Consider the following 22,188-nt stretch of genomic DNA (forward strand, 5'->3'; position numbering starts at 1 on the left):
TAACAGAAAGTAACAGGAAGTAACAGAAGGTAACAGGAAGTAACAGGAAGTAACAGAAGGTAACAGGAAGTAACAGAAGGTAACAGGAAGTAACAGAAAGTAACAGAAAGTAACAGAAAGTAACAGGAAGTAACAGAAAGTAACAGAAAGTAACAGAAAGTAACAGGAAGTAACAGAAAGTAACAGAAAGTAACAGAAAGTAACAGGAAGTAACAGAAGGTAACAGGAAGTAACAGAAAGTAACAGAAAGTAACAGGAAGTAACAGAAGGTAACAGGAAGTAACAGGAAGTAACAGAAGGTAACAGGAAGTAACAGAAGGTAACAGGAAGTAACAGAAGGTAACAGGAAGTAACAGAAAGTAACAGAAGGTAACAGAAAGTAACAGAAAGTAACAGAAAGTAACAGAAGGTAACAGAAAGTAACAGAAAGTAACAGAAAGTAACAGAAAGTAACAGAAAGTAACAGGAAGTAACAGAAAGTAACAGAAAGTAACAGGAAGTAACAGAAGGTAACAGGAAGTAACAGGAAGTAACAGAAGGTAACAGGAAGTAACAGAAGGTAACAGGAAGTAACAGAAAGTAACAGAAAGTAACAGAAAGTAACAGAAAGTAACAGAAAGTAACAGAAAGTAACAGGAAGTAACAGAAAGTAACAGAAAGTAACAGAAAGTAACAGAAAGTAACAGAAGGTAACAGAAGGTAACAGGAAGTAACAGAAAGTAACAGGAAGTAACAGAAAGTAACAGAAGGTAACAGGAAGTAACAGAAAGTAACAGGAAGTAACAGAAAGTAACAGGAAGTAACAGAAAGTAACAGAAGGTAACAGAAAGTAACAGGAAGTAACAGAAGGTAACAGGAAGTAACAGAAGGTAACAGGAAGTAACAGGAAGTAACAGAAGGTAACAGAAAGTAACAGAAGGTAACAGGAAGTAACAGGAAGTAACAGAAAGTAACAGGAAGTAACAGAAAGTAACAGGAAGTAACAGAAAGTAACAGAAAGTAACAGAAGGTAACAGGAAGTAACAGGAAGTAACAGGAAGTAACAGGAAGTAACAGAAGGTAACAGAAAGTAACAGAAGGTAACAGGAAGTAACAGGAAGTAACAGAAAGTAACAGAAAGTAACAGGAAGTAACAGAAGGTAACAGAGGGTAACAGAAGGTAACAGGAAGTAACAGAAAGTAACAGAAAGTAACAGAAAGTAACAGGAAGTAACAGAAGGTAACAGAAAGTAACAGAAGGTAACAGGAAGTAACAGAAAGTAACAGAAGGTAACAGGAAGTAACAGAAAGTAACAGAAAGTAACAGAAAGTAACAGAAGGTAACAGAAAGTAACAGGAAGTAACAGAAGGTAACAGAAAGTAACAGAAGGTAACAGAAAGTAACAGAAGGTAACAGGAAGTAACAGAAAGTAACAGGAAGTAACAGAAGGTAACAGAAAGTAACAGAAGGTAACAGGAAGTAACAGAAGGTAACAGGAAGTAACAGAAAGTAACAGAAAGTAACAGAAGGTAACAGAAGGTAACAGAAGGTAACAGAAAGTAACAGGAAGTAACAGAAAGTAACAGGAAGTAACAGAAGGTAACAGAAAGTAACAGAAGGTAACAGGAAGTAACAGAAGGTAACAGGAAGTAACAGAAAGTAACAGAAAGTAACAGAAGGTAACAGAAGGTAACAGAAAGTAACAGGAAGTAACAGAAAGTAACAGGAAGTAACAGAAGGTAACAGAAAGTAACAGAAGGTAACAGGAAGTAACAGAAAGTAACAGGAAGTAACAGAAGGTAACAGAAGGTAACAGAAAGTAACAGGAAGTAACAGAAAGTAACAGAAAGTAACAGGAAGTAACAGAAAGTAACAGAAAGTAACAGGAAGTAACAGAAGGTAACAGAAAGTAACAGAAGGTAACAGGAAGTAACAGAAGGTAACAGGAAGTAACAGAAAGTAACAGGAAGTAACAGAAGGTAACAGAAAGTAACAGGAAGTAACAGAAGGTAACAGGAAGTAACAGGAAGTAACAGAAAGTAACAGAAGGTAACAGAAAGTAACAGAAGGTAACAGGAAGTAACAGGAAGTAACAGAAGGTAACAGGAAGTAACAGAAGGTAACAGAAGGTAACAGAAAGTAACAGAAAGTAACAGAAGGTAACAGGAAGTAACAGGAAGTAACAGAAAGTAACAGAAGGTAACAGGAAGTAACAGGAAGTAACAGAAAGTAACAGAAAGTAACAGAAAGTAACAGAAAGTAACAGGAAGTAACAGGAAGTAACAGAAAGTAACAGAAGGTAACAGGAAGTAACATAAAGTAACAGAAGGTAACAGGAAGTAACAGAAGGTAACAGGAAGTAACAGGAAGTAACAGAAGGTAACAGGAAGTAACAGAAGGTAACAGAAGGTAACAGAAAGTAACAGAAAGTAACAGAAAGTAACAGAAGGTAACAGAAAGTAACAGAAAGTAACAGAAGGTAACAGGAAGTAACAGGAAGTAACAGAAGGTAACAGAAGGTAACAGAAAGTAACAGAAAGTAACAGAAGGTAACAGAAAGTAACAGAAGGTAACAGGAAGTAACAGAAAGTAACAGGAAGTAACAGAAAGTAACAGGAAGTAACAGAAAGTAACAGAAAGTAACAGAAAGTAACAGGAAGTAACAGGAAGTAACAGAAAGTAACAGAAAGTAACAGAAAGTAACAGGAAGTAACAGAAAGTAACAGGAAGTAACAGAAAGTAACAGAAAGTAACAGAAAGTAACAGAAGGTAACAGAAAGTAACAGGAAGTAACAGAAGGTAACAGAAGGTAACAGAAGGTAACAGGAAGTAACAGGAAGTAACAGAAAGTAACAGAAAGTAACAGAAAGTAACAGAAAGTAACAGAAAGTAACAGAAAGTAACAGAAAGTAACAGAAAGTAACAGGAAGTAACAGGAAGTAACAGGAAGTAACAGAAGGTAACAGGAAGTAACAGAAAGTAACAGGAAGTAACAGAAGGTAACAGAAAGTAACAGAAAGTAACAGAAGGTAACAGAAAGTAACAGGAAGTAACAGAAGGTAACAGAAGGTAACAGAAAGTAACAGGAAGTAACAGGAAGTAACAGAAGGTAACAGGAAGTAACAGGAAGTAACAGGAAGTAACAGAAGGTAACAGAAAGTAACAGAAGGTAACAGAAAGTAACAGGAAGTAACAGAAAGTAACAGAAAGTAACAGAAAGTAACAGAAAGTAACAGAAGGTAACAGAAAGTAACAGAAAGTAACAGAAAGTAACAGAAGGTAACAGGAAGTAACAGAAAGTAACAGGAAGTAACAGAAGGTAACAGGAAGTAACAGAAAGTAACAGAAAGTAACAGAAAGTAACAGAAGGTAACAGAAAGTAACAGAAGGTAACAGAAAGTAACAGAAAGTAACAGAAAGTAACAGAAGGTAACAGAAAGTAACAGAAAGTAACAGAAAGTAACAGAAGGTAACAGGAAGTAACAGAAAGTAACAGGAAGTAACAGAAGGTAACAGAAAGTAACAGAAGGTAACAGGAAGTAACAGGAAGTAACAGGAAGTAACAGAAGGTAACAGAAGGTAACAGAAAGTAACAGAAGGTAACAGAAAGTAACAGGAAGTAACAGAAGGTAACAGGAAGTAACAGGAAGTAACAGAAGGTAACAGAAGGTAACAGGGAGTAACAGAAGGTAACAGAAGGTAACAGGAAGTAACAGGAAGTAACAGAAGGTAACAGAAGGTAACAGGAAGTAACAGAAGGTAACAGCGAGTAACAGAAAGTAACAGAAGGTAACAGGAAGTAACAGAAGGTAACAGGGAGTAACAGAAGGTAACAGGGAGTAACAGAAGGTAACAGAAGGTAACAGGGAGTAACAGAAAGTAACAGAAGGTAACAGAAGGTAACAGGGAGTAACAGAAAGTAACAGAAGGTAACAGAAAGTAACAGAAAGTAACAGAAAGTAACAGAAGGTAACAGGGAGTAACAGAAGGTAACAGGAAGTAACAGGGAGTAACAGAAGGTAACAGGGGGTAACAGAAAGTAACAGAAGGTAACAGAAGGTAACAGGGAGTAACAGGGAGTAACAGAAGGTAACAGGAAGTAACAGAAGGTAACAGGAAGTAACAGAAGGTAACAGGGAGTAACAGAAGGTAACAGGGAGTAACAGAAGGTAACAGGGAGTAACAGAAGGTAACAGAAGGTAACAGGGAGTAACAGAAGGTAACAGGTAGTAACAGAAGGTTACAGGAAGTAACCGAAGGTAACAGGAAGTAACAGGAAGTAACAGAAGGTAACAGGAAGTAACAAAAGGTAACAGGAAGTAACAGGAAGTAACAGAAGGTAACAGGAAGTAACAGAAGGTAACAGGAAGTAACAGGAAGTAACAGAAGGTAACAGAAGGTAACAGGGACAGAAGGTAACAGGGAGTAACAGAAGGTAACAGGGAGTAACAGAAGGTAACAGGAAGTAACAGGAAGTAACAGAAGGTAACAGGGAGTAACAGGAAGTAACAGGGAGTAACAGGAAGTAACAGAAGGTAACAGGGAGTAACAGGAAGTAACAGGAAGTAACAGAAAGTAACAGAAAGTAACAGAAGGTAACAGGAAGTAACAGAAGGTAACAGGAAGTAACAGAAGGTAATAGGGAGTAACAGAAGGTAACAGGAAGTAACAGGAAGTAACAGAAGGTAACAGGGAGTAACAGGAAGTAACAGAAGGTAACAGGGAGTAACAGGAAGTAACAGAAGGTAACAGGGAGTAACAGAAGGTAACAGGGAGTAACAGGAAGTAACAGGGAGTAACAGGAAGTAACAGAAGGTAACAGGGAGTAACAGAAGGTAACAGGAAGTAACAGAAGGTAACAGAAGGTAACAGGGAGTAACAGGAAGTAACAGGGAGTAACAGAAGGTAACAGAAAGTAACAGAAGGTAACAGAAGGTAACAGGAAGTAACAGAAGGTAACAGGGAGTAACAGAAGGTAACAGGAAGTAACAGGAAGTAACAGAAGGTAACAGGAAGTAACAGGAAGTAACAGGGAGTAACAGGAAGTAACAGAAGGTAACAGGGAGTAACAGAAGGTAACAGGAAGTAACAGAAGGTAACAGGGAGTAAAAGAAGGTAACAGGAAGTAACAGAAGGTAACAGGAAGTAACAGAAGGTAACAGGAAGTAACAGAAGGTAACAGGAAGTAACAGAAGGTAACAGGGAGTAACAGGGAGTAACAGAAGGTAACAGGAAGTAACAGAAAGTAACAGAAAGTAACAGAAGGTAACAGGAAGTAACAGGAAGTAACAGAAGGTAACAGGAAGTAACAGAAGTCAACAGGGAGTAACAGAAGGTAACAGGGAGTAACAGGGAGTAACAGAAGGTAACAGGAAGTAACAGAAGGTAACAGAAGGTAACAGGGAGTAACAGAAGGTAACAGGAGGTAACAGAAGGTAACAGGAAGTAACAGGGAGTAACAGGGAGTAACAGGAAGTAACAGGTAGTAACAGAAGGTAACAGGAAGTAACAGGAAGTAACAGAAGGTAACAGGGAGTAACAGGGAGTAACAGGAAGTAACAGAAGGTAACAGGGAGTAACAGAAGGTAACAGAGGGTAACAGAAAGTAACAGGAAGTAACAGGGAGTAGCATAAGGTAACAGAGGGTAACAGAAGGTAACAGGGAGTAACAGAAGGTAACAGGGAGTAACAGAAGGTAACAGGAAGTAACAGAAGGTAACAGGAAGTAACAGAAGGTAACAGGGAGTAACAGAAGGTAACAGGAAGTAACATGAAGTAACAGGAAGTAACAGAAGGTAACAGGAAGTAACAGGAAGTAACAGAAGGTAACAGGAAGTAACAGAAGGTAACAGGAAGTAACAGGAAGTAACAGAAGGTAACAGGGAGTAACAGAATGTAACAGGAAGTAACAGAAGGTAACAGAAGGTAACAGTAAGTAACAGGAAGTAACAGGAAGTAACAGAAGGTAACAGGAAGTAACAGAAGGTAACAGGGAGTAACAGAAGGTAACAGGAAGTAACAGAAGGTAACAGAAGGTAACAGGAAGTAACAGGAAGTAACAGAAGGTAACAGGAAGTAACAGGAAGTAACAGGAAGTAACAGGAAGTAACAGAAGGTAACAGGAAGTAACAGAAGGTAACAGGAAGTAACAGGAAGTAACAGGGAGTAACATAAGGTAACAGGAAGTAACAGGAAGTAACAGAAGGTAACAGGAAGTTACAGAAGGTAACAGGGAGTAACAGAAGGTAACAGGAAGTAACAGAAGGTAACAGGGAGTAACAGGAAGTAACATGAAGTAACAGGAAGTAACAGAAGGTAACAGGGAGTAACAGGGAGTAACAGAAGGTAACAGGGAGTAACAGAAGGTAACAGGAAGTAACATGAAGTAACAGGAAGTAACAGAAGGTAACAGGAAGTAACAGGTGGCGTTTAGCGTTTCGAGGTTACCTACTTCTCTTGCCGTCCGAGTCTGCGTGGACCTTCCGTACCAGGAAGCCGCTCTTGTAGACCAGAGCGTCGGGATGCTGGGCCACGCCCACCAGAGGGCTCCCCCCACTTCCTGTCCGCCGCAGGGTGTGGGAGGCGGAGGCGGTGTGGTCTGCCAGCTCTCCCTCATCGCTGTGGTTGGAAGATGAAACATCATCATCATCAGTCACGCACCATTACACACACACACACACACACACACATGCATGCACATACACAAAGTAGTGAAACATGTACACGCACACACACACAGACACACACACACACACACACATGCACAGACACACACACAGAGTAGTGAAACACATGCACGCACACACACACACACAGAGTGGTGAAACACATGCACACACACACACACACACACACACACACTAGAATGTTGACAGTCTTTTCACTGTGTCTAAGTTTCTCGTCCTTAACCCAATAGTTCTAAACCCACTCGCTATCTTCCCGAAACGCTGCAACTCTCTCTCCAGCGCCTCATTGGGTATAAACAGGGGGAAACCTGAAATCGTGATTCTGGTCGACGGCTTAGCCAACGGGGAAATGGACACAAATAAATAATTAATAACGATTCCATTTTCAACCAACTGATGAACAAAGCGCTCCTCCGTCAGAAAAACAACTACCTCTTTATTCACCCGTGAGGCGTATGTCAGGCTGTTATGCCCGACAAAAGCACCTACGATAAGCAGAACCTCCTCCACACTAACACCCGGGTCGGCCGCCGGCGTCTTGTTTTATATCATTTTATACTGAGAATTGAAGTCTCTCTATATTTTGGCGAATCTAGCACTCAAGGAAGGCTCATTTCCTTCCTCTAAGAGATGTGCCAAGAACGGTGGCGCAGTGAATAATTCTGGTCGTGGACAGGGCCCATAACTTGCGCAATCACAGATTTGTATAATATGATTGGTTCCCAAGAATAGTGACCTCATGACCAAGGACAGTTCTATAAATATGAGTCCCGCCCAACGTTGGGGGCTTTTTGACTGCTCTTTTCTCTCTGCACTCATGTGACGTTGTTTAATAAAAGGCCTCTTTGGAGTCAATTGATTTAAGCTCTTTGTGCTTTATAAGTTTTACTCATCTATTAAGAATCAATTAAATCCACAACAGTCTCCTGGGACGCCATTCGCACCAAATCCCAACACCACCCTGTACAAACTACAGAATAAACCGTCTATACCATACACTGAAAAGCAAATTAAGAAAAGACTTGCAAAAAAAACTTGCAAAAATCACTCCCACCAAACACACTACCACCAACCCACACACTCACCAAACTTCCCAGCATGCAGAGAGAGAGAGAGAGAGAGACACACAGAGAGACAGAGAGAGAGAGAGACAGAGAGAGAGAGAGAGAGAGATAGAGACAAAGAGAGAGATAGAGAGGGACAGAGAGACACAGAGAGACAGAGAGAGAGAGAGAGAGAAAGAGACGGAAAGAAATAGAAAGAGACAAAGAGAGAGAGATAGAGATAGAGATAGATAGAGAGAGAGTGTGTGTGTGTGTGTGTGTGTGACCTGTGATTACAGAGAGAGAGAGGGAAAGCAGGGACATGTATCCATGGCAACTAAGTCTAGAGAGCCAACTTTTAAATGAGGGGCTTAGGGCATCACACACACACACACACACACACACACACGCACACACACACACACACATACACACACACACAGTCACAGACACAGACACACACACACGCACACACACACATACAGACACACACACACACACACATACACACACACACGCACACAGACAAACAGGCAGACAGACAGACAGACAGACAGACAGACAGACAGACAGAAGAACACCAAGGGAGGCTGGTGGAGGTAGAACACCAGGGGAAGCTGGTGGAGGTAGAACACCAGGGGAGGCTGGTGGAGGTAGAACACCAGGGGAGGCTGGTGGAGGTAGAACACCAGGGGAGGCTGGGGGAGGTTGAACACCAGGGGAGGCTGGGGGAGGTAGAACACCAGGGGAGGCTGGTGGAGGTTGAACACCAGGGGAGGCTGGTGGAGGTAGAACACCAGGGGAGGCTGGGGGAGGTAGAACACCAGGGGAGGCTGGTGGAGGTAGAACACCAGGGGAGGCTGGGGGAGGTTAAACACTTACATGGTCCACTGAAGCTTTTCATTTTTGATGGAGTTGTACAAGGCCTGTTATAGAGATAGAGAGAGAGAGAGAGAGAGAGAGAGAGAGAGAGAGAGAGAGAGAGAGAGAGAGAGAGAGAGAGAGAGAGAAAACAGACAGTGAAATAAATTAGATGAGGAAGAGAGAGAGAGTGAGAGTGAGTCAGAGAGAGACAGTCAAAGACAGAGAGGCCCTACATTTGAGCCCTACCCCTCAGTTTTGCGCGTTCATGTGTAGGGGTAGGTGTATCCCAATTCCCATATTGTGTAAGGGTAGGGCTAAGTGGGAGGGCTACATAGCCCTCCAAACTGAGGTTTTTCAGACCCGTCAGACCCGTCAGTTACAAACGGGGTGTTATGAAATCCCAGAATGCCTTGCACGATAGTGGAAGCAGGAAAACAAGCAGGAGAAGAAAACCACAAATTATTTTCTTTGTCAATAAAGATTTTTTAAATTATGATAATCATTGTATGTAATTTCAATGTCTTATAGACCTTTTCTTTATAACAAAAATGCTTTGCGAGACAGTTAATTCAAATCAGTGAGATGAAAAATGCGATACTCTTATTAAACAGCAGAGGGCATAATCTACTTTTGACGCTTTCGGCTTTTTTATAAAGAGAAGGAAATATGCATTCATTGCATAGTTTGTGTTTTTAAGTTGTACCCTGCCTCAGAAAAAAAAAGAAAAAAGAATATATAATATCTAAGATAATAATATATAATTTATAATACATAAGAAAATACAGTATGTTGTAGTTTTTGTCTGAGAAATAAAGAAAATAATATTTTGTAGTCAAAAAAAGTATACTTTTTCTGCAACTTTGTTTCATTTTGTAAAAAACATCACGAGAAAAAAAATCACCATTGACGGCTGCTCCATTTGCCCCCTCTCGGAGGTTAGGTTAGTATCTCTGTGAAGCTCATAATTATAATAACACAATAATGCAATATTTATTACGATTATTTTTGTATAATAATAATCAACCATCATTCGTTAGTAATGAAAACTCCCACAGTCCCGATCAATCTCCTCTCCACTTTACACATTACATAACCAGGATTTCTTTTGACATCACAACAATGTCAACACAATCACAACAGAATCTTATTTTATCCAATCAGGTTTTATATTTTGATTATGACATCATGTCTTTCAACATTGTCACACTTTTCATTACACACATTAGCGGCATCAAAAATGATGGGCTGGGAGTGCGAGGGAGCGTGCTTATTCAGGCAGATTGTGAAATATTAAAACCAATAACATTCTGAATGATTTATCATTCTGTACTCGTTCTCTCCTTTCTTACATGTATTTTCTTTCAGCTAATATCAGCTAATATCACTAATATAGGTGAAACTAACTATAACAGGGTTGCGGCACATGAACGCTCCGTGCAGGTACGCGCTCCTGTGAGATTATTCAAGTTTCAAGTTTATTTGTCATTATACCAAATACAATTATATAATGTAATCAAAATAAAAAGAATGAACATATTCAGCCATTCCATATAATCACATATAACAACCCCTGTGAGCAGTTGCAGGGGCTGACAGGCTGACGTTACCGGCGAAGTTCACGACAAATAAACAGACTTTATCACTGTGAAGCTCATAATTATGATAACACAATATTGCAATATGTATTACTATAATTTTTTTATAATGATAATCAACTTTCATTCGTTAGTAAAGCACCCGCAGTCTCAATCAATCTCCTCTTCATATATATAATTTATATTTACATTTGTTCCATAGTTCGTTTTCAGCTGACTCAAGCTTCATATCAGATTGCGCTTCTCTGCTTCTCTGCGCATAGGAACTTTATGCATTTTTAGAGGTAGTGATCTTGTCATTTTCTCTTCTTGTGTGACATCGCCATGCAGCGATCTTTGTGCGTCAGTACACACTCCCCCATTGTGAAGAGTGGTCGTGTGATTCGAGACCTCGTCGCGCTAAAAGTAGGTGAAAAAACGTCGCGCTCGTAATGTTAAGGCACTCCATGGCCTTGCTCCTGCCTACCTAATTGACCTACTCCATCCCTACACCCTTGCATGTGGTCTCTGAGCCAACCACCAGCCATCCAAGCTGTGGAACACCCTTCCACCAGCCATCCAAGCTGTGGAACACCCTTCTACCAGCCATCCAAGCTGTGGAACACCCTTCCACCAGCCATCCAAGCTGTGGAACACCCTTCCACCAGCCATCCGACGCTCTGATACTTTCGATACATTCAAGACCAGACTCAAGACCCATCTGTTCAGACTCGCCTTCGGACAGCATGGCCTGGGTCCTGACTAACACTAACCCCCATAGCTACCTGAGCTCTTCCACCATTATTTGATCTTGGCCCAATCCCAATTCAACCCTACGGCTCAGCTTTGTGCATTCACATGTAGGGTAGGGGTGTCCCAATTCTTGTTTTCATTTAGGGTAGGGCCGAGCCATAGGGCTATTTACGGCTCCGTTTGGAGATCTTTCATGACCAGACTACGTTTGGAGCCTTGGCCCTACCTTCCAGAATGCCTTGCGAATCATCTACAGAAATCTGATTTCGCTCTAGGCAATGCGGAAGACACTCACAAATGTAATTACTTTTTGTATTTTTTTGGTAATTCTCACTGACTCACTCACTCACTCACTCACTCACTGACTCCCTCCCCCCTCCCTGACTCACTCACTCACTCACTCACTAACCCCCGCCCCCCCCCGACTCACTCACTCACTCACTCACTCCCTCCCCTCCTCCCTGACTCACTCACTCACTGACTCCCTCCCTCCCTCACTCACTCACTCACTCACTCACTCACTCACTCACTCACTCACTCTCTCTCTCTCTCTCTCTCTCTCTCTCTCTCTCTCTCTCTCTCTCTCTCTCTCTCTCTCTCTCTCTCTCTCTCTCTCTCTCTCTCTCTCTCTCTCTCTCTCTCTCTCTCTCTCTCTCTCTCTCTCTCTCTCTCTCTCTCTCTCTCTCTCTCTCTCTCTCTCTCTCTCTCTCTCTCTCTCTCTCTCTCTCTCTCTCTCTCTCTCTCTCTCTCTCTCTCTCTCTCTCTCTCTCTCTCTCTCTCTCTCTCTCTCTCTCTCTCTCTCTCTCTCTCTCTCTCTCTCTCTCTCTCTCTCTCTCTCTCTCTCTCTCTCTCTCTCTCTCTCTCTCTCTCTCTCTCTCTCTCTCTCTCTCTCTCTCTCTCTCTCTCAGCTGTACCTTTTTTTTCTTGCGCGCCTGTGGGTGGTTCTGTCCGTCCTGGGTTTGCCCAGCAGGTCGGGGAAGGCCAGTGCTTGAGAGAGCGCGAGCGTGGGGCGCGAGGGTACTGGAACGGATCTGTCGCCTGGACGTCCCGCCTACCACTCACCGTGCAGAGAGAGCGTGACTGCAGGCGCCCGGTCGTAGATTGGATGCTGTTCACGCCAATCATAATGAGAAAAGGCTAATTAGGGCAGGGTAGACAGAGTGGAGTGTAGGAGGAAGAAGACAGGTGGTGGTGGAGGAGGAGGAGGAAGATGAGGAGGACAGTCCTTCTGTGACAGTCCTTCTGTCCCCCACCAGCTTTTCAACGTGCCCTTCCGATGGGTCTTTCCATAAAGAGTTTCCAAAAACAGTGAGATCCAGAGTTGGCGTTAAGAAGAAAAGGGGATAGAGAGAGAGAGAGAGAGAGAGAGAGAGAGAGAGAGAGAGAGAGAGAGAGAGAGAGAGAGAGAGAGAGAGAGAGAGAGAGAGACGGTGGGTGAGTCAGTCTCTTCAGACAAGACAGACGTTCAATGGCGCCGAAGGAAAAAACGTCTGTGTTTAACTCACAAACTGCTGAAGAGTTCCGGAACACTCACCACCTAGAAAGCCAAGTGTTTTAGGTGTTGTTTACCTAGCGACAACACTCTGATTGGCTCAAAATGAAGCACCGTCATTTATGCATTTTTGGTGAAGAAAGTCACCCTTGGCACTGTAGAAGATGTTGACAGTTTGGCAGACGTTATTCCCCCTCCATGCCAGATGAGTTAATGGCAGCGCGGCGGATCCACATAGGCCTCAAGCGCTTTTCAGAGGACTATGGTTCATGCATAATGGATACAGGGGGAGAACTGTGCAGTGCGACTGGAAATCTGCTGGCACCATTCCGTGTCAAAGGCTCTGTTTTATGTCGACGATTGGATGATGGTTAGTCACGCAGTTTCCGAACATGACGTACGCTGGCTGGGATATTAGATGAGTCTAAAATGTCGATCTTGAATCCGTTTAATAATCTTCTCGGGAACAATCCTTGCAGATTTGGCTGTGGTGGCAGTTAGTGTCTTTTCTCCATCCTTTGTGCCCAAATGAGAAACATAATAAAGGTCCATTACATGGTCACAACACCATAACAAATGGTGGGATACACCAGAAACTAATCACACACACACACACACACATACACACACACGAGTGCGTGCCCACGCACACACACACACACACACACGCACACAGGTGAACTTAACAAAGCTGAAAATTGACTGCAACAATCATAACAACTATGCGTCAACCGTGAACAATGCACTTAAACACTCAAAAAAACACACACTGCCGGCACTCATTCACTTACACACACACACACACACACACACACACACACACACACACCCAAACACAAACACAGCGGAGGAGAGCAGACGGTGGGGTGAGAATCCCACCCACTCACAGGCAGGCTACCCAGAGAGCACCGTCAAAACTGACGTCACGTAAAAAAAGCAACAACGCTCTCCTCTGGGAGCAACACCCAGGATTCCTCACTCCTCCGTCCCCTGAAACCGCAGCACGATTCACCCTCATCCAGCTGCTTCCCACTCCTTCTGTGCGTCAATCTCTTTTAAATCCTTTTTTTCGAAAATCCCTCTTAATGCCATCCCTCTTTCCCCTGCGAGCAGGGAGGGAAAGAGGAAAAAAAAAAACTCTCTCCTCTCCTTTTCTAATCTTCTTCTCCTCCGCGGACTGCGTGTCTTTATTTTCCCTCTCCGTGCTGCGGTTTAAAAAAAAAAGAAAAGCAATCTCAAATCACAGTGATAAAAGAGGAGGACTGAGCGCTCCCTCTACTCGTGTCTCTCCCTCTCTCTCTCTCCCTCTCTCTCTCTCTCTCTCTCTCTCTCTCTCTCTCTCTCTCTCTCTCTCAATGCGCATTTATCTCCGCCTGAGCAGCAAATCCTGTTCCGTGTTTCAGTTCACATCCCTCCCTCCATCCCTCCCTTCCTTGAAGTGTCAATCACATCCATCCCCCCATCCATCCCTTCATCCCTCCCTTCATCCCTCCATCCCCCCATCCATCCTTTTATCCCCCCATCCATCCCTCCCTTCCTTGAAGTGTCAATCACATCCATCCCCGCATCCATCCATCCATCCCTTCATCCCTCCATCCCCCCATCCCTCACTTTATCCCCCCATCCATCACTCCCTTCCTTGAAGTATCAATCACATCCCTCCCTCCATCCATCCCTTCATCCCACCATCCCCTCATCCATCCCTCCCTTCATCCCTTAAGTGTTGAAGAGCCCACTCAATGTAACAAGCAGGGCCGCTTGGGAGATATGCGAGGCCCTGTGCGAAGTCAGATTTGCGAGGCCTTTTTTGTTGTTGTTGTTGTTGTATTGGAGGATTTTTTTTAATTTTTATTATTATTATTTTTAAAATTAGATTTAGATACACAATACATATGTATCCGAGGCCTTTTATAATGATGTAGGCTACTGTTATAACCGCGCGACACGCACGCACCGATATATTGCAAGAAATGCGCTCACATGCTGTGCTGATAGACAATAGCATATCTACTTATTTAGATAGTTTACAACCATGTTTGTTTCATTTCAAACCTTTTATACTCGTAAAGGATTAGGATTTAGGATAAAGCAGTCATCATACCCAACATTAAATACGCACAAGCCATTATTGACATGAATAGAGATGTTACTCACCACCATGTAGGCCTATCCTTTATGTTGAAAAGCTTACAGCAAAAGCAAAAAGACATGTCCCGTTTTTGAGAGTACACAAGCCACTTTCTTTCTATTTTTTCCCCATTTGGTAGTTTTCGGAGAAATAAAGTTTCACTAAAGTTCCTGTTCTCATTATTTTTAGGATAACTAAATCCAGGTTTCATCTTTGGGGGACCTCTTCTAATGATCACTTCTGTAACTGTAGAGTCCATATGTACCGGCCAATTTACCAGGATCATCATACATGACATATCTAACACCGTAGGCTCGTCTTGCGTTCCATCACTCTCAGCCCTGCTGCTGCTCTGAGTAGCTCCATCTTCCGCCTCCGTATCCTCTACTTCGCCATTCCTGACCATCATCACCTGGGGCTGGGCAGCCCCACTGCTGCCGGTGTAGCAGTTGTCCTCCTCCACCTCAGAGACATCATCTTTGCCTCTCAGGGGGGGCTGTGCCGTGCTACTACTAGCATTGCTAGTGCTAGCAGTAACGTTAGCTTCTTCGGTGCTAACGGGAGCCTCACTTGTTTTTAGAAATGTTTCGAACGAACCTCTAAGCGAGGCCCTGAAGCCTTCCTTTCTTTTATTTGTATTTCTTTTTTCAGCACCCGATTAACATTTTCTTCCTCGGTCTCGTTCCCTCTGCATTTTGTCCGTTGCACTAAGCAGTCACTATGCACAACAAGTGTCAACGCGCGGCCAAAAATTCTTTTCACGTTTCACGTAAGGTGTCATAGGGGGAAATTACTTTTTTCTGTTGCTAAGAATCTCCCTGTCCTACAGGTATGCTAGATTTTAGATGTATGATTGACTATGATTATCACATGTGTGAAAATTTAGAAATGTATTAAAGGCAAAAATAATAATATGGTCCCTTGCCTGGCGCTTTGGAGGGCCTCGCCAGCCAGGGTACAAAAAAGAACAAAAAATAACATTTTTTTTTTTTTTTACCCTGCCTCACGCGAGGCCCTCCAAAGCGCGAGGCCCTGTGCCACCGCCCCAGCTAGCCCCCCCTTAAAGCGGCCCTGGTAACAAGCAACAGTTTTAGGGTCATTAAATACTTATAATTTGTGACTGCTCCTGGTGTTTCTGGACACCTCTCGGAAATGAGAAAGACGTCAAATTCGTCTTTAAAGTTTTTTTTTTTTTTTCCAGATTTTCGTTTTTTTAGCTAACATTCAACTCGAAGATGTGAAGTACCCACTCGTTATTTTTCCGAACAGTTTTACGTTCATTAAATAAGTGTAATCTATAACACAATGACTTCGTTTCTTGTTGTTTGATGGGGATTCATTATCTTTGATGGGGATTTTCTGTGCTTAGTGATTTCCGGTGTAGCAACTTTCAAATACTCATGTCGTCTTCAATTTGTTTCCGATTTCAATGTATGATGCATCATTTGAAAGCTTACAATCTGTAGTTTAAGCACATGTAAAAAACTGAAAAATGATTTCGCCTACAGGTAGCCCTTTTCATTGGGCTGTGTCACATTTGTGAATTGGATTCACTGTATCGTCTGCCATCCTACTTCTAGGCTACTGGGTTGGTGATACATGGCTTGTAAACAAACTTACGTTTTAGGACGTGTTAAAGGACTGTGTGATCATCTAATTATGTGTAGTGATGTGTTTTTAGCATGTTGATGTTCTATCAGCATGTTGTGATGTGTTAAACATGCAGTTAGATGTTCATAGCGATGTTCCTTCTTAGCTGCTAGGTAGCTACCAACGCGATGGTAGCCAAAGCGTATGTTTTGATTCAGAGCTCCTCCAGTATTTAGTTTGAGGTGTACAAACATTCAAATAAGCATATCTTCTTCATCTATTTTCAGATTTCAATGTATGACACATCATTTGAAAGCTTCTAGGGTTTCATTTCGTTCTGCACTTTTGTAATCTGTAAATGTCCTTGCCCTACTTGTTATTAACCTCATAGGAGCCAACGGACCCCCATGGGCATCCGAAGTGATATAAAGAGTTTACCTCGATCAATTCTCTTCATCGATATCACATTTTTTTCACAATTTTGCATGCTATACGATGCCACCATTTTTTTCCTGAGACGGTAAACACGGCCTAAGTCACATCCAGTTTTCTCCAACTGGAGAATGTGTCATGTCCGGTTTCAACGCCGAATTTCCATACCATTGGTCGGCCAACCCAAAAAAAAAAAAAAAAAAAAAAAACTGATACATGAGAAAGGTCAAAGGTCAAATATGGTGCCAAAATATCTCCAAATGGCCTAAACATATAGGTGTCCGCCTAAACATACCTGTACTAAAACAGGTACAAAGTTGCATTTGCTCACATTACTAGCATCGACTTTGGCACAAGTACTAATAAGACCCTGGAGTACTGATTCCTAGATGATTTGGGCTTCGTTATCAGGTTTCCAAGGTGATATTCACTGTAAAAGCTGTTGTTTTTTTAGACGGAGACTGAATTTGAGATGTTTTATAATGTTCTAGCTCTATTTACTCTGACACAGTAACATAGATTTTGATTCTGACACTTCTACAGCCACCCCACAGGTGTTAGCTTTCATTTGATAACAATATCATTATGAAGGCCCTTGTGATTGTGGAGATATTCTATATTCACTGTGGGCATGTCATTTGAGCAGAAAACCAGAAAAATGAGGTAGATAAGATCTGGTTAAAGTATTACTAATTTTGACAGCTCTATATTTTGACAGCTCTACCACTGCACAGCATTTTCACGACTTTTGGTGCGTCTCGCAAATTGGGACGATGTCCTGCATATTTCATTTTGATTGCCTAAAACGCTTTTCTAAAATTAGATTCATCCAATGGCTGTGGAGAAAGCAGGGAAGGCTATCATCGCGGGGGCCAGTGTCCATCTAAGCGCCGGGGTTGCCAGCGATTTTACGTGTTAGCAGAACGTCCAGATTCTATGAAGCGTCTTCAGCCTATCAGGAAACAGCACTCATGTTCCCATGGCAACGGACATTGCCTCACGTGGACATAGGGAGCTGGCTGCATGTGTGAACCACCCGCTGACTCAAAGGGGTCGGAACGTGAAACTTTATTGTGTCAACAATATCTAGATTTCATTTTCTTTTTTCATAACACCAACTTGAAGTTTTGAAGTAGCCACTCGATATAATAAACAACAGTTACACGGTGACGAGCCCCCATTGGTAGCTAGCTGTGTAGCTAGGCCTGCTACCTCGTCCTCGTAACGGATCCGAGCCCTGAGGACACACAGCAGCAGAGGTATGTGGTGGTATGTGCTGCCTCTGGCTCTGAACATGACAGTGCAAAACTCTCGTTTCGGTGCTAGCCTATGTATTGGTGCGCTGTCACAGTGTCACCAAATAGGCCTATGTTTTGCCCATGTGTTAGGTGCGCTGTCACCTGGGCTATGTTTTCATCTGTGTTTCGAGGTGCGCCGTCACCATAATGTAGCTGCGCATCCAACCTATATTGTAGGCTAGTCTGCAAAGTTTTGTTACGTTTCTGTGCGCACTATGACATCGAATCCTGACGGCGCCACTGTGTGTGACTTCCGGTGGCGAAACATACAAGATGGCTGCTTAATTTTGAGCTCCCGATAGTTAAAACTAACCCCCTTAATTCATAAACTTTAATACAAATCGTTATACAATATATTGGAATGAGTGGGGGGAAAGAATACTAGAAAAATGACGACCAAAAAATAAAGACTTCAGCGGAGAAAGACCACGCTCAAGGCTCAGACGAAGGCTCGGCAGAAAATGTTAGCTCAGTGCTACGCAGCATCAGTGAGGGAATACGTGATTTCAGGACTGAGCATAAAGAAGATATACACAAACTCAAAGAAGAACTCAAGTATGACATGAAAGCTGAACTCCAAGATTTGAAACACAACATTTATCAAAAGTGTCTGTGTCTGTGTCTGTGTCTGTGTCTGTGTGTGTGTGTGTGTGTGTGTGTGTGTGTGTGTGTGTGTGTGTGTGTGTGTGTGTGTGTGTGTGTGTGTGTGTGTGTGTGTGTGTGACAGACCTTGAGCAGTTCCTTAGGGAAGTCCTTCCGGTCGTTCAGCCCCTCCAGGTTGGTGATAAACTGCGAACAGGACATCTTCTTCCCGATGTTCTGAAGGAGGGAAAAAGTCACACACTCTCAGAATCCTCCCTGTTATCCAAATTATTTTGTTATAATTAAATGTTTTATTTATTATTATTACATATTATTATTATTATTATTATTTATAATGACTGATGTATAGATGAGAGGCAGAGAGAGAGGTGGTATAGATTACTTGCTTCTCTCTCTCTCTGTCTGAATCTCCCTCACTCTGACTTTCCCTCGCTCTGCCTCTCTCTCTCACTCTCTACATTTACATTTACATTTTTGGCATTTAGCAGACGCCTAATTCTAAAGCGACTTACAATCAATACATTTGACTAAGCAAGTGAATCATCAATCCACCAGTCGTAGCAGGAAGAGTAATCTAGCTCAGACTCTCTCTCTCTCCCTCTCTCTGACTCTCTCTCCCTCTCTTTGACTCTCTCTCTGACTCTCTCTCTCTCTCTCCCTCTCTCTCTTTGACTCTCTCTCTCTCTCTGACTCTCCCCTCACACACACACACACACACCCACACACACACACACACACACACACACACACACACACACACACACACACACACTCACATGTCCATGCAGGTCTGTGTTGAGCAGCATCAGCGCGCAGGTCAGAGTATGGACACTGTCTGGAAGCAGAGACACACACACATAGAAGGCCACAGACAGATGGACACAGACAGACACAGGGACACACCTGTTTCATATAGGAGCAAAAAACTCCCCTCAGTGGCATGTATTGGTAATGCACAATCATATTTGTTTTATTTACACTCAAAACAAACACAAACAGACACACACACATGCAGAGACAAGCAGAGACACACACACAGGGGGGAGTGTTAGGGTACAGTACATACACACATACACACACATGCACACGCACATACACACACACACACACACACACACGTCCTGTCCTACCTTCAGAGGGAATGACATCAGGGTTGCATCTCAGGTACCTGGCAGAGAAGCGGGCCAGCACTCTCTCTCTCTCCTGCGTCTCCCCTGTGAGGGCAAACTCCCTCAGGAAGGCTCTGGGAGGTCACACAGCACCATGAGTGTGTGTGTGTGTGTGTGTGTGTGTGTGTCTAGCCAAGAGGACATGTGAGAGTGTGTGTGTGTAGCCAAGAGGGAGATGTGAGTGTTGTGTGTGTGTGTGTGTGTGTGTGTGTGTGTGTGCGTGTGTGTGTTATTTTAGGGAAATGTGTTGTGTTGTGTTTCATGAGGAAACCGTCAATAAAACATGTGTTAATTTTAAAACCGCTTTAAAAGATCTTACCGTAACGCTTGGTCGATAGTCAGACCTGTGAAGTTGAAGTGACTCAGGTACTCCTCGGCCACCATGTGGCTGAAGTCGTTACTGTAAATGACAAATCAGATCAGACCAAAAACATGTCAGAAAAACTCTACTCAATCTACAGAGGGATGTAAGGAGGTAGACAGTGTAGTGTTCTATATATAGACACAGAGGACACACCAAATCTGTATATATACAGTATATGGTCTATAACTGACTTCTTGCTGAGGTGTCTGGCCACGTCTGACTTCCTGAAGCCGTCCAGGTGGAAGAGGCGCTCAGCAAGCCGTTTGGCCGCCTGCAGGTCGGGTTTGTGGCCGTTGGTCAGGGTCTCGGCGCCGCCCAGGGCCAACCGCTCCCCTACGTCCTGCTGGGGGAACCGGGACTCTGGACCCCCGTGGCTAATCCTCTCCCTGGCAGAGGGGGACGACACAGGAAGTGAAGGAGGGGGGAAAAACATCAATTCTGATCTTCAAATGACCCTTCCCACACGATATTAGGCCTTACAAGGTACAGTGTGATTCACATGACGGTGTTTAGCTCTGTCATATCAGGCGAAACTGACAACACATGTTTCTAAAGTTGTTGTTTGTAGTAATAGTAGTAGTAGTCCCAAGGCGGAGAGGACAAAGCAGGGCATGGGCCGATACCAGACCACTGGACCACCCCAGGCCATGATGCTAGACCACTGGACCACCCCAGGCCATGATGCTAGACCCCTGGACCACCCCAGGCCATGATGCTAGACCACTGGACCACCCCAGGCCATGATACTAGACCACTGGACCACCCCAGGCCATGGTGCCAGACCACTGGACCACCCCAGGCCATGGTGCCAGACCACTGGACCACCCCAGGCCATGGTGCCAGACCACTGGACCACCCCAGGCCATGGTGCTAGACCACTGGATCACCCCAGGCCATGGTGCTAGACCACTGGACCACCCCAGGCCATGGTGCCAGACCACTGGACCACCCCAGGCCATGGTGCTAGACCACTGGACCACCCCAGGCCATGGTGCTAGAAGGTACTGCTCTTCTACACTCATGAGACATCTACTACCCCCCCAGCACTGTGTCTCCTGAGACACCTATTCCCTGTATACTGTGTCTACTAAGATTTCTACTTCCCCCCCTTGTACTGTTTCTCCAGTGTCTATTAAAACAAATGTAAAATAATAATAATAATAATAATAATAATAATAATAACTTTTTTTGTATAGCGCTTTTCCTGAAAACGTTGCAGCTCAAAGTGCTTTAATCATTATATAATCATCATTTAATTATTTAGTAATTTAAAGGCAATATTAAAAAGATGGGTTTTTAGTCTTGACTTGAACATATTTGCTGAGGTTGCATCCCTAATGTAAACTGGCAGTGCATTCCACAATTTGGGTGCATAAAATGAGAATGCAGCCTCACCAAATCTCTTCTTTTCTACATACACAGAGAAAACCAGCATCAGAAGACCTGAGAGCTCTATTGGGCTGATATGCTAGCAAAAGGTCTTTCAAATATTCTGGTGCTATGCCAGTGAGAGCTTTATAAACAAGCAGAAGGATCTTGAAATCTATTCTGAACTTAACTTAAGGAAGCCAGTGTAGAGTCTCTAAAATAGGAGTTATATGAGCTTGTCTGCTTGTTTTGGTTAAAACTCTCGCTGCTGCATTTTGGACTAATTGCAGCTGGCCAATAGCTTTCTTCGGAAGACCAGAAAGGAGACAGTTAATAATCTTCTTCTATCACGACGACTGCCAATGGCCCCTGGCCTGAGCCAGATTACTCTTCCTGCTACGACTGGTGGATTGATGATTCACTTGCTTAGTCAAATGTATTGATTGTAAGTCACTTTGAAATAAGGCGTCTGCTAAATGCCAAAAATGTCAAATGTAACTGACAAGCTACAGTAGATTTGCTTATTTTCCAAGGCTCTCCACATTCAGGTTCTTAGATAGCAGGAGACTATTAACATATCCAGGAGGATGGAGACACCACCCTATCAGGATGAAACACAGTCAATGGATTTGTTAGCATGTATGTCCAATGAACTATAATAACATGTGCATTTGTGCAAGGAAGTAGGCACTGTCAACACGTTTCTGGAATACAGTTTTTCTGTTTTACTATCAGTTTTTTTAACCTGGTGGATTATCCGTGCGTACAATCATGTTGGTGATGTCAAGAAGAGACACATGTCAATATGTGACAGCAGCTGGTGAAACCGGGAACAAGTCGGCAA

At 43.1% G+C, this 22,188-nt stretch overlaps 1 protein-coding gene across 1 annotated transcript in view; it reads right to left on the minus strand.

Annotated features, from left to right (window-relative positions):
• Positions 1–22,188, minus strand: part of LOC308162597 (PH and SEC7 domain-containing protein 1-like) — a gene marked incomplete at both ends in the record, with an annotated part of 47,558 nt that overhangs the window by 17,112 nt on the left and 8,258 nt on the right. The window contains 7 exons of the mRNA XM_080536742.1: positions 6,432–6,598; positions 8,592–8,635; positions 18,570–18,659; positions 19,220–19,278; positions 19,574–19,686; positions 19,932–20,012; positions 20,168–20,362. Coding sequence (XP_080392868.1) covers positions 6,432–6,598; positions 8,592–8,635; positions 18,570–18,659; positions 19,220–19,278; positions 19,574–19,686; positions 19,932–20,012; positions 20,168–20,362 — 749 coding nt within the window. The remainder of the gene's footprint in view (positions 1–6,431; positions 6,599–8,591; positions 8,636–18,569; positions 18,660–19,219; positions 19,279–19,573; positions 19,687–19,931; positions 20,013–20,167; positions 20,363–22,188) is intronic.

This window comes from Nansenia antarctica (assembly GCF_963989245.1).
Source record: "Nansenia antarctica genome assembly, chromosome: 7".
Classification (NCBI taxonomy): domain Eukaryota; kingdom Metazoa; phylum Chordata; class Actinopteri; order Argentiniformes; family Microstomatidae; genus Nansenia; species Nansenia antarctica.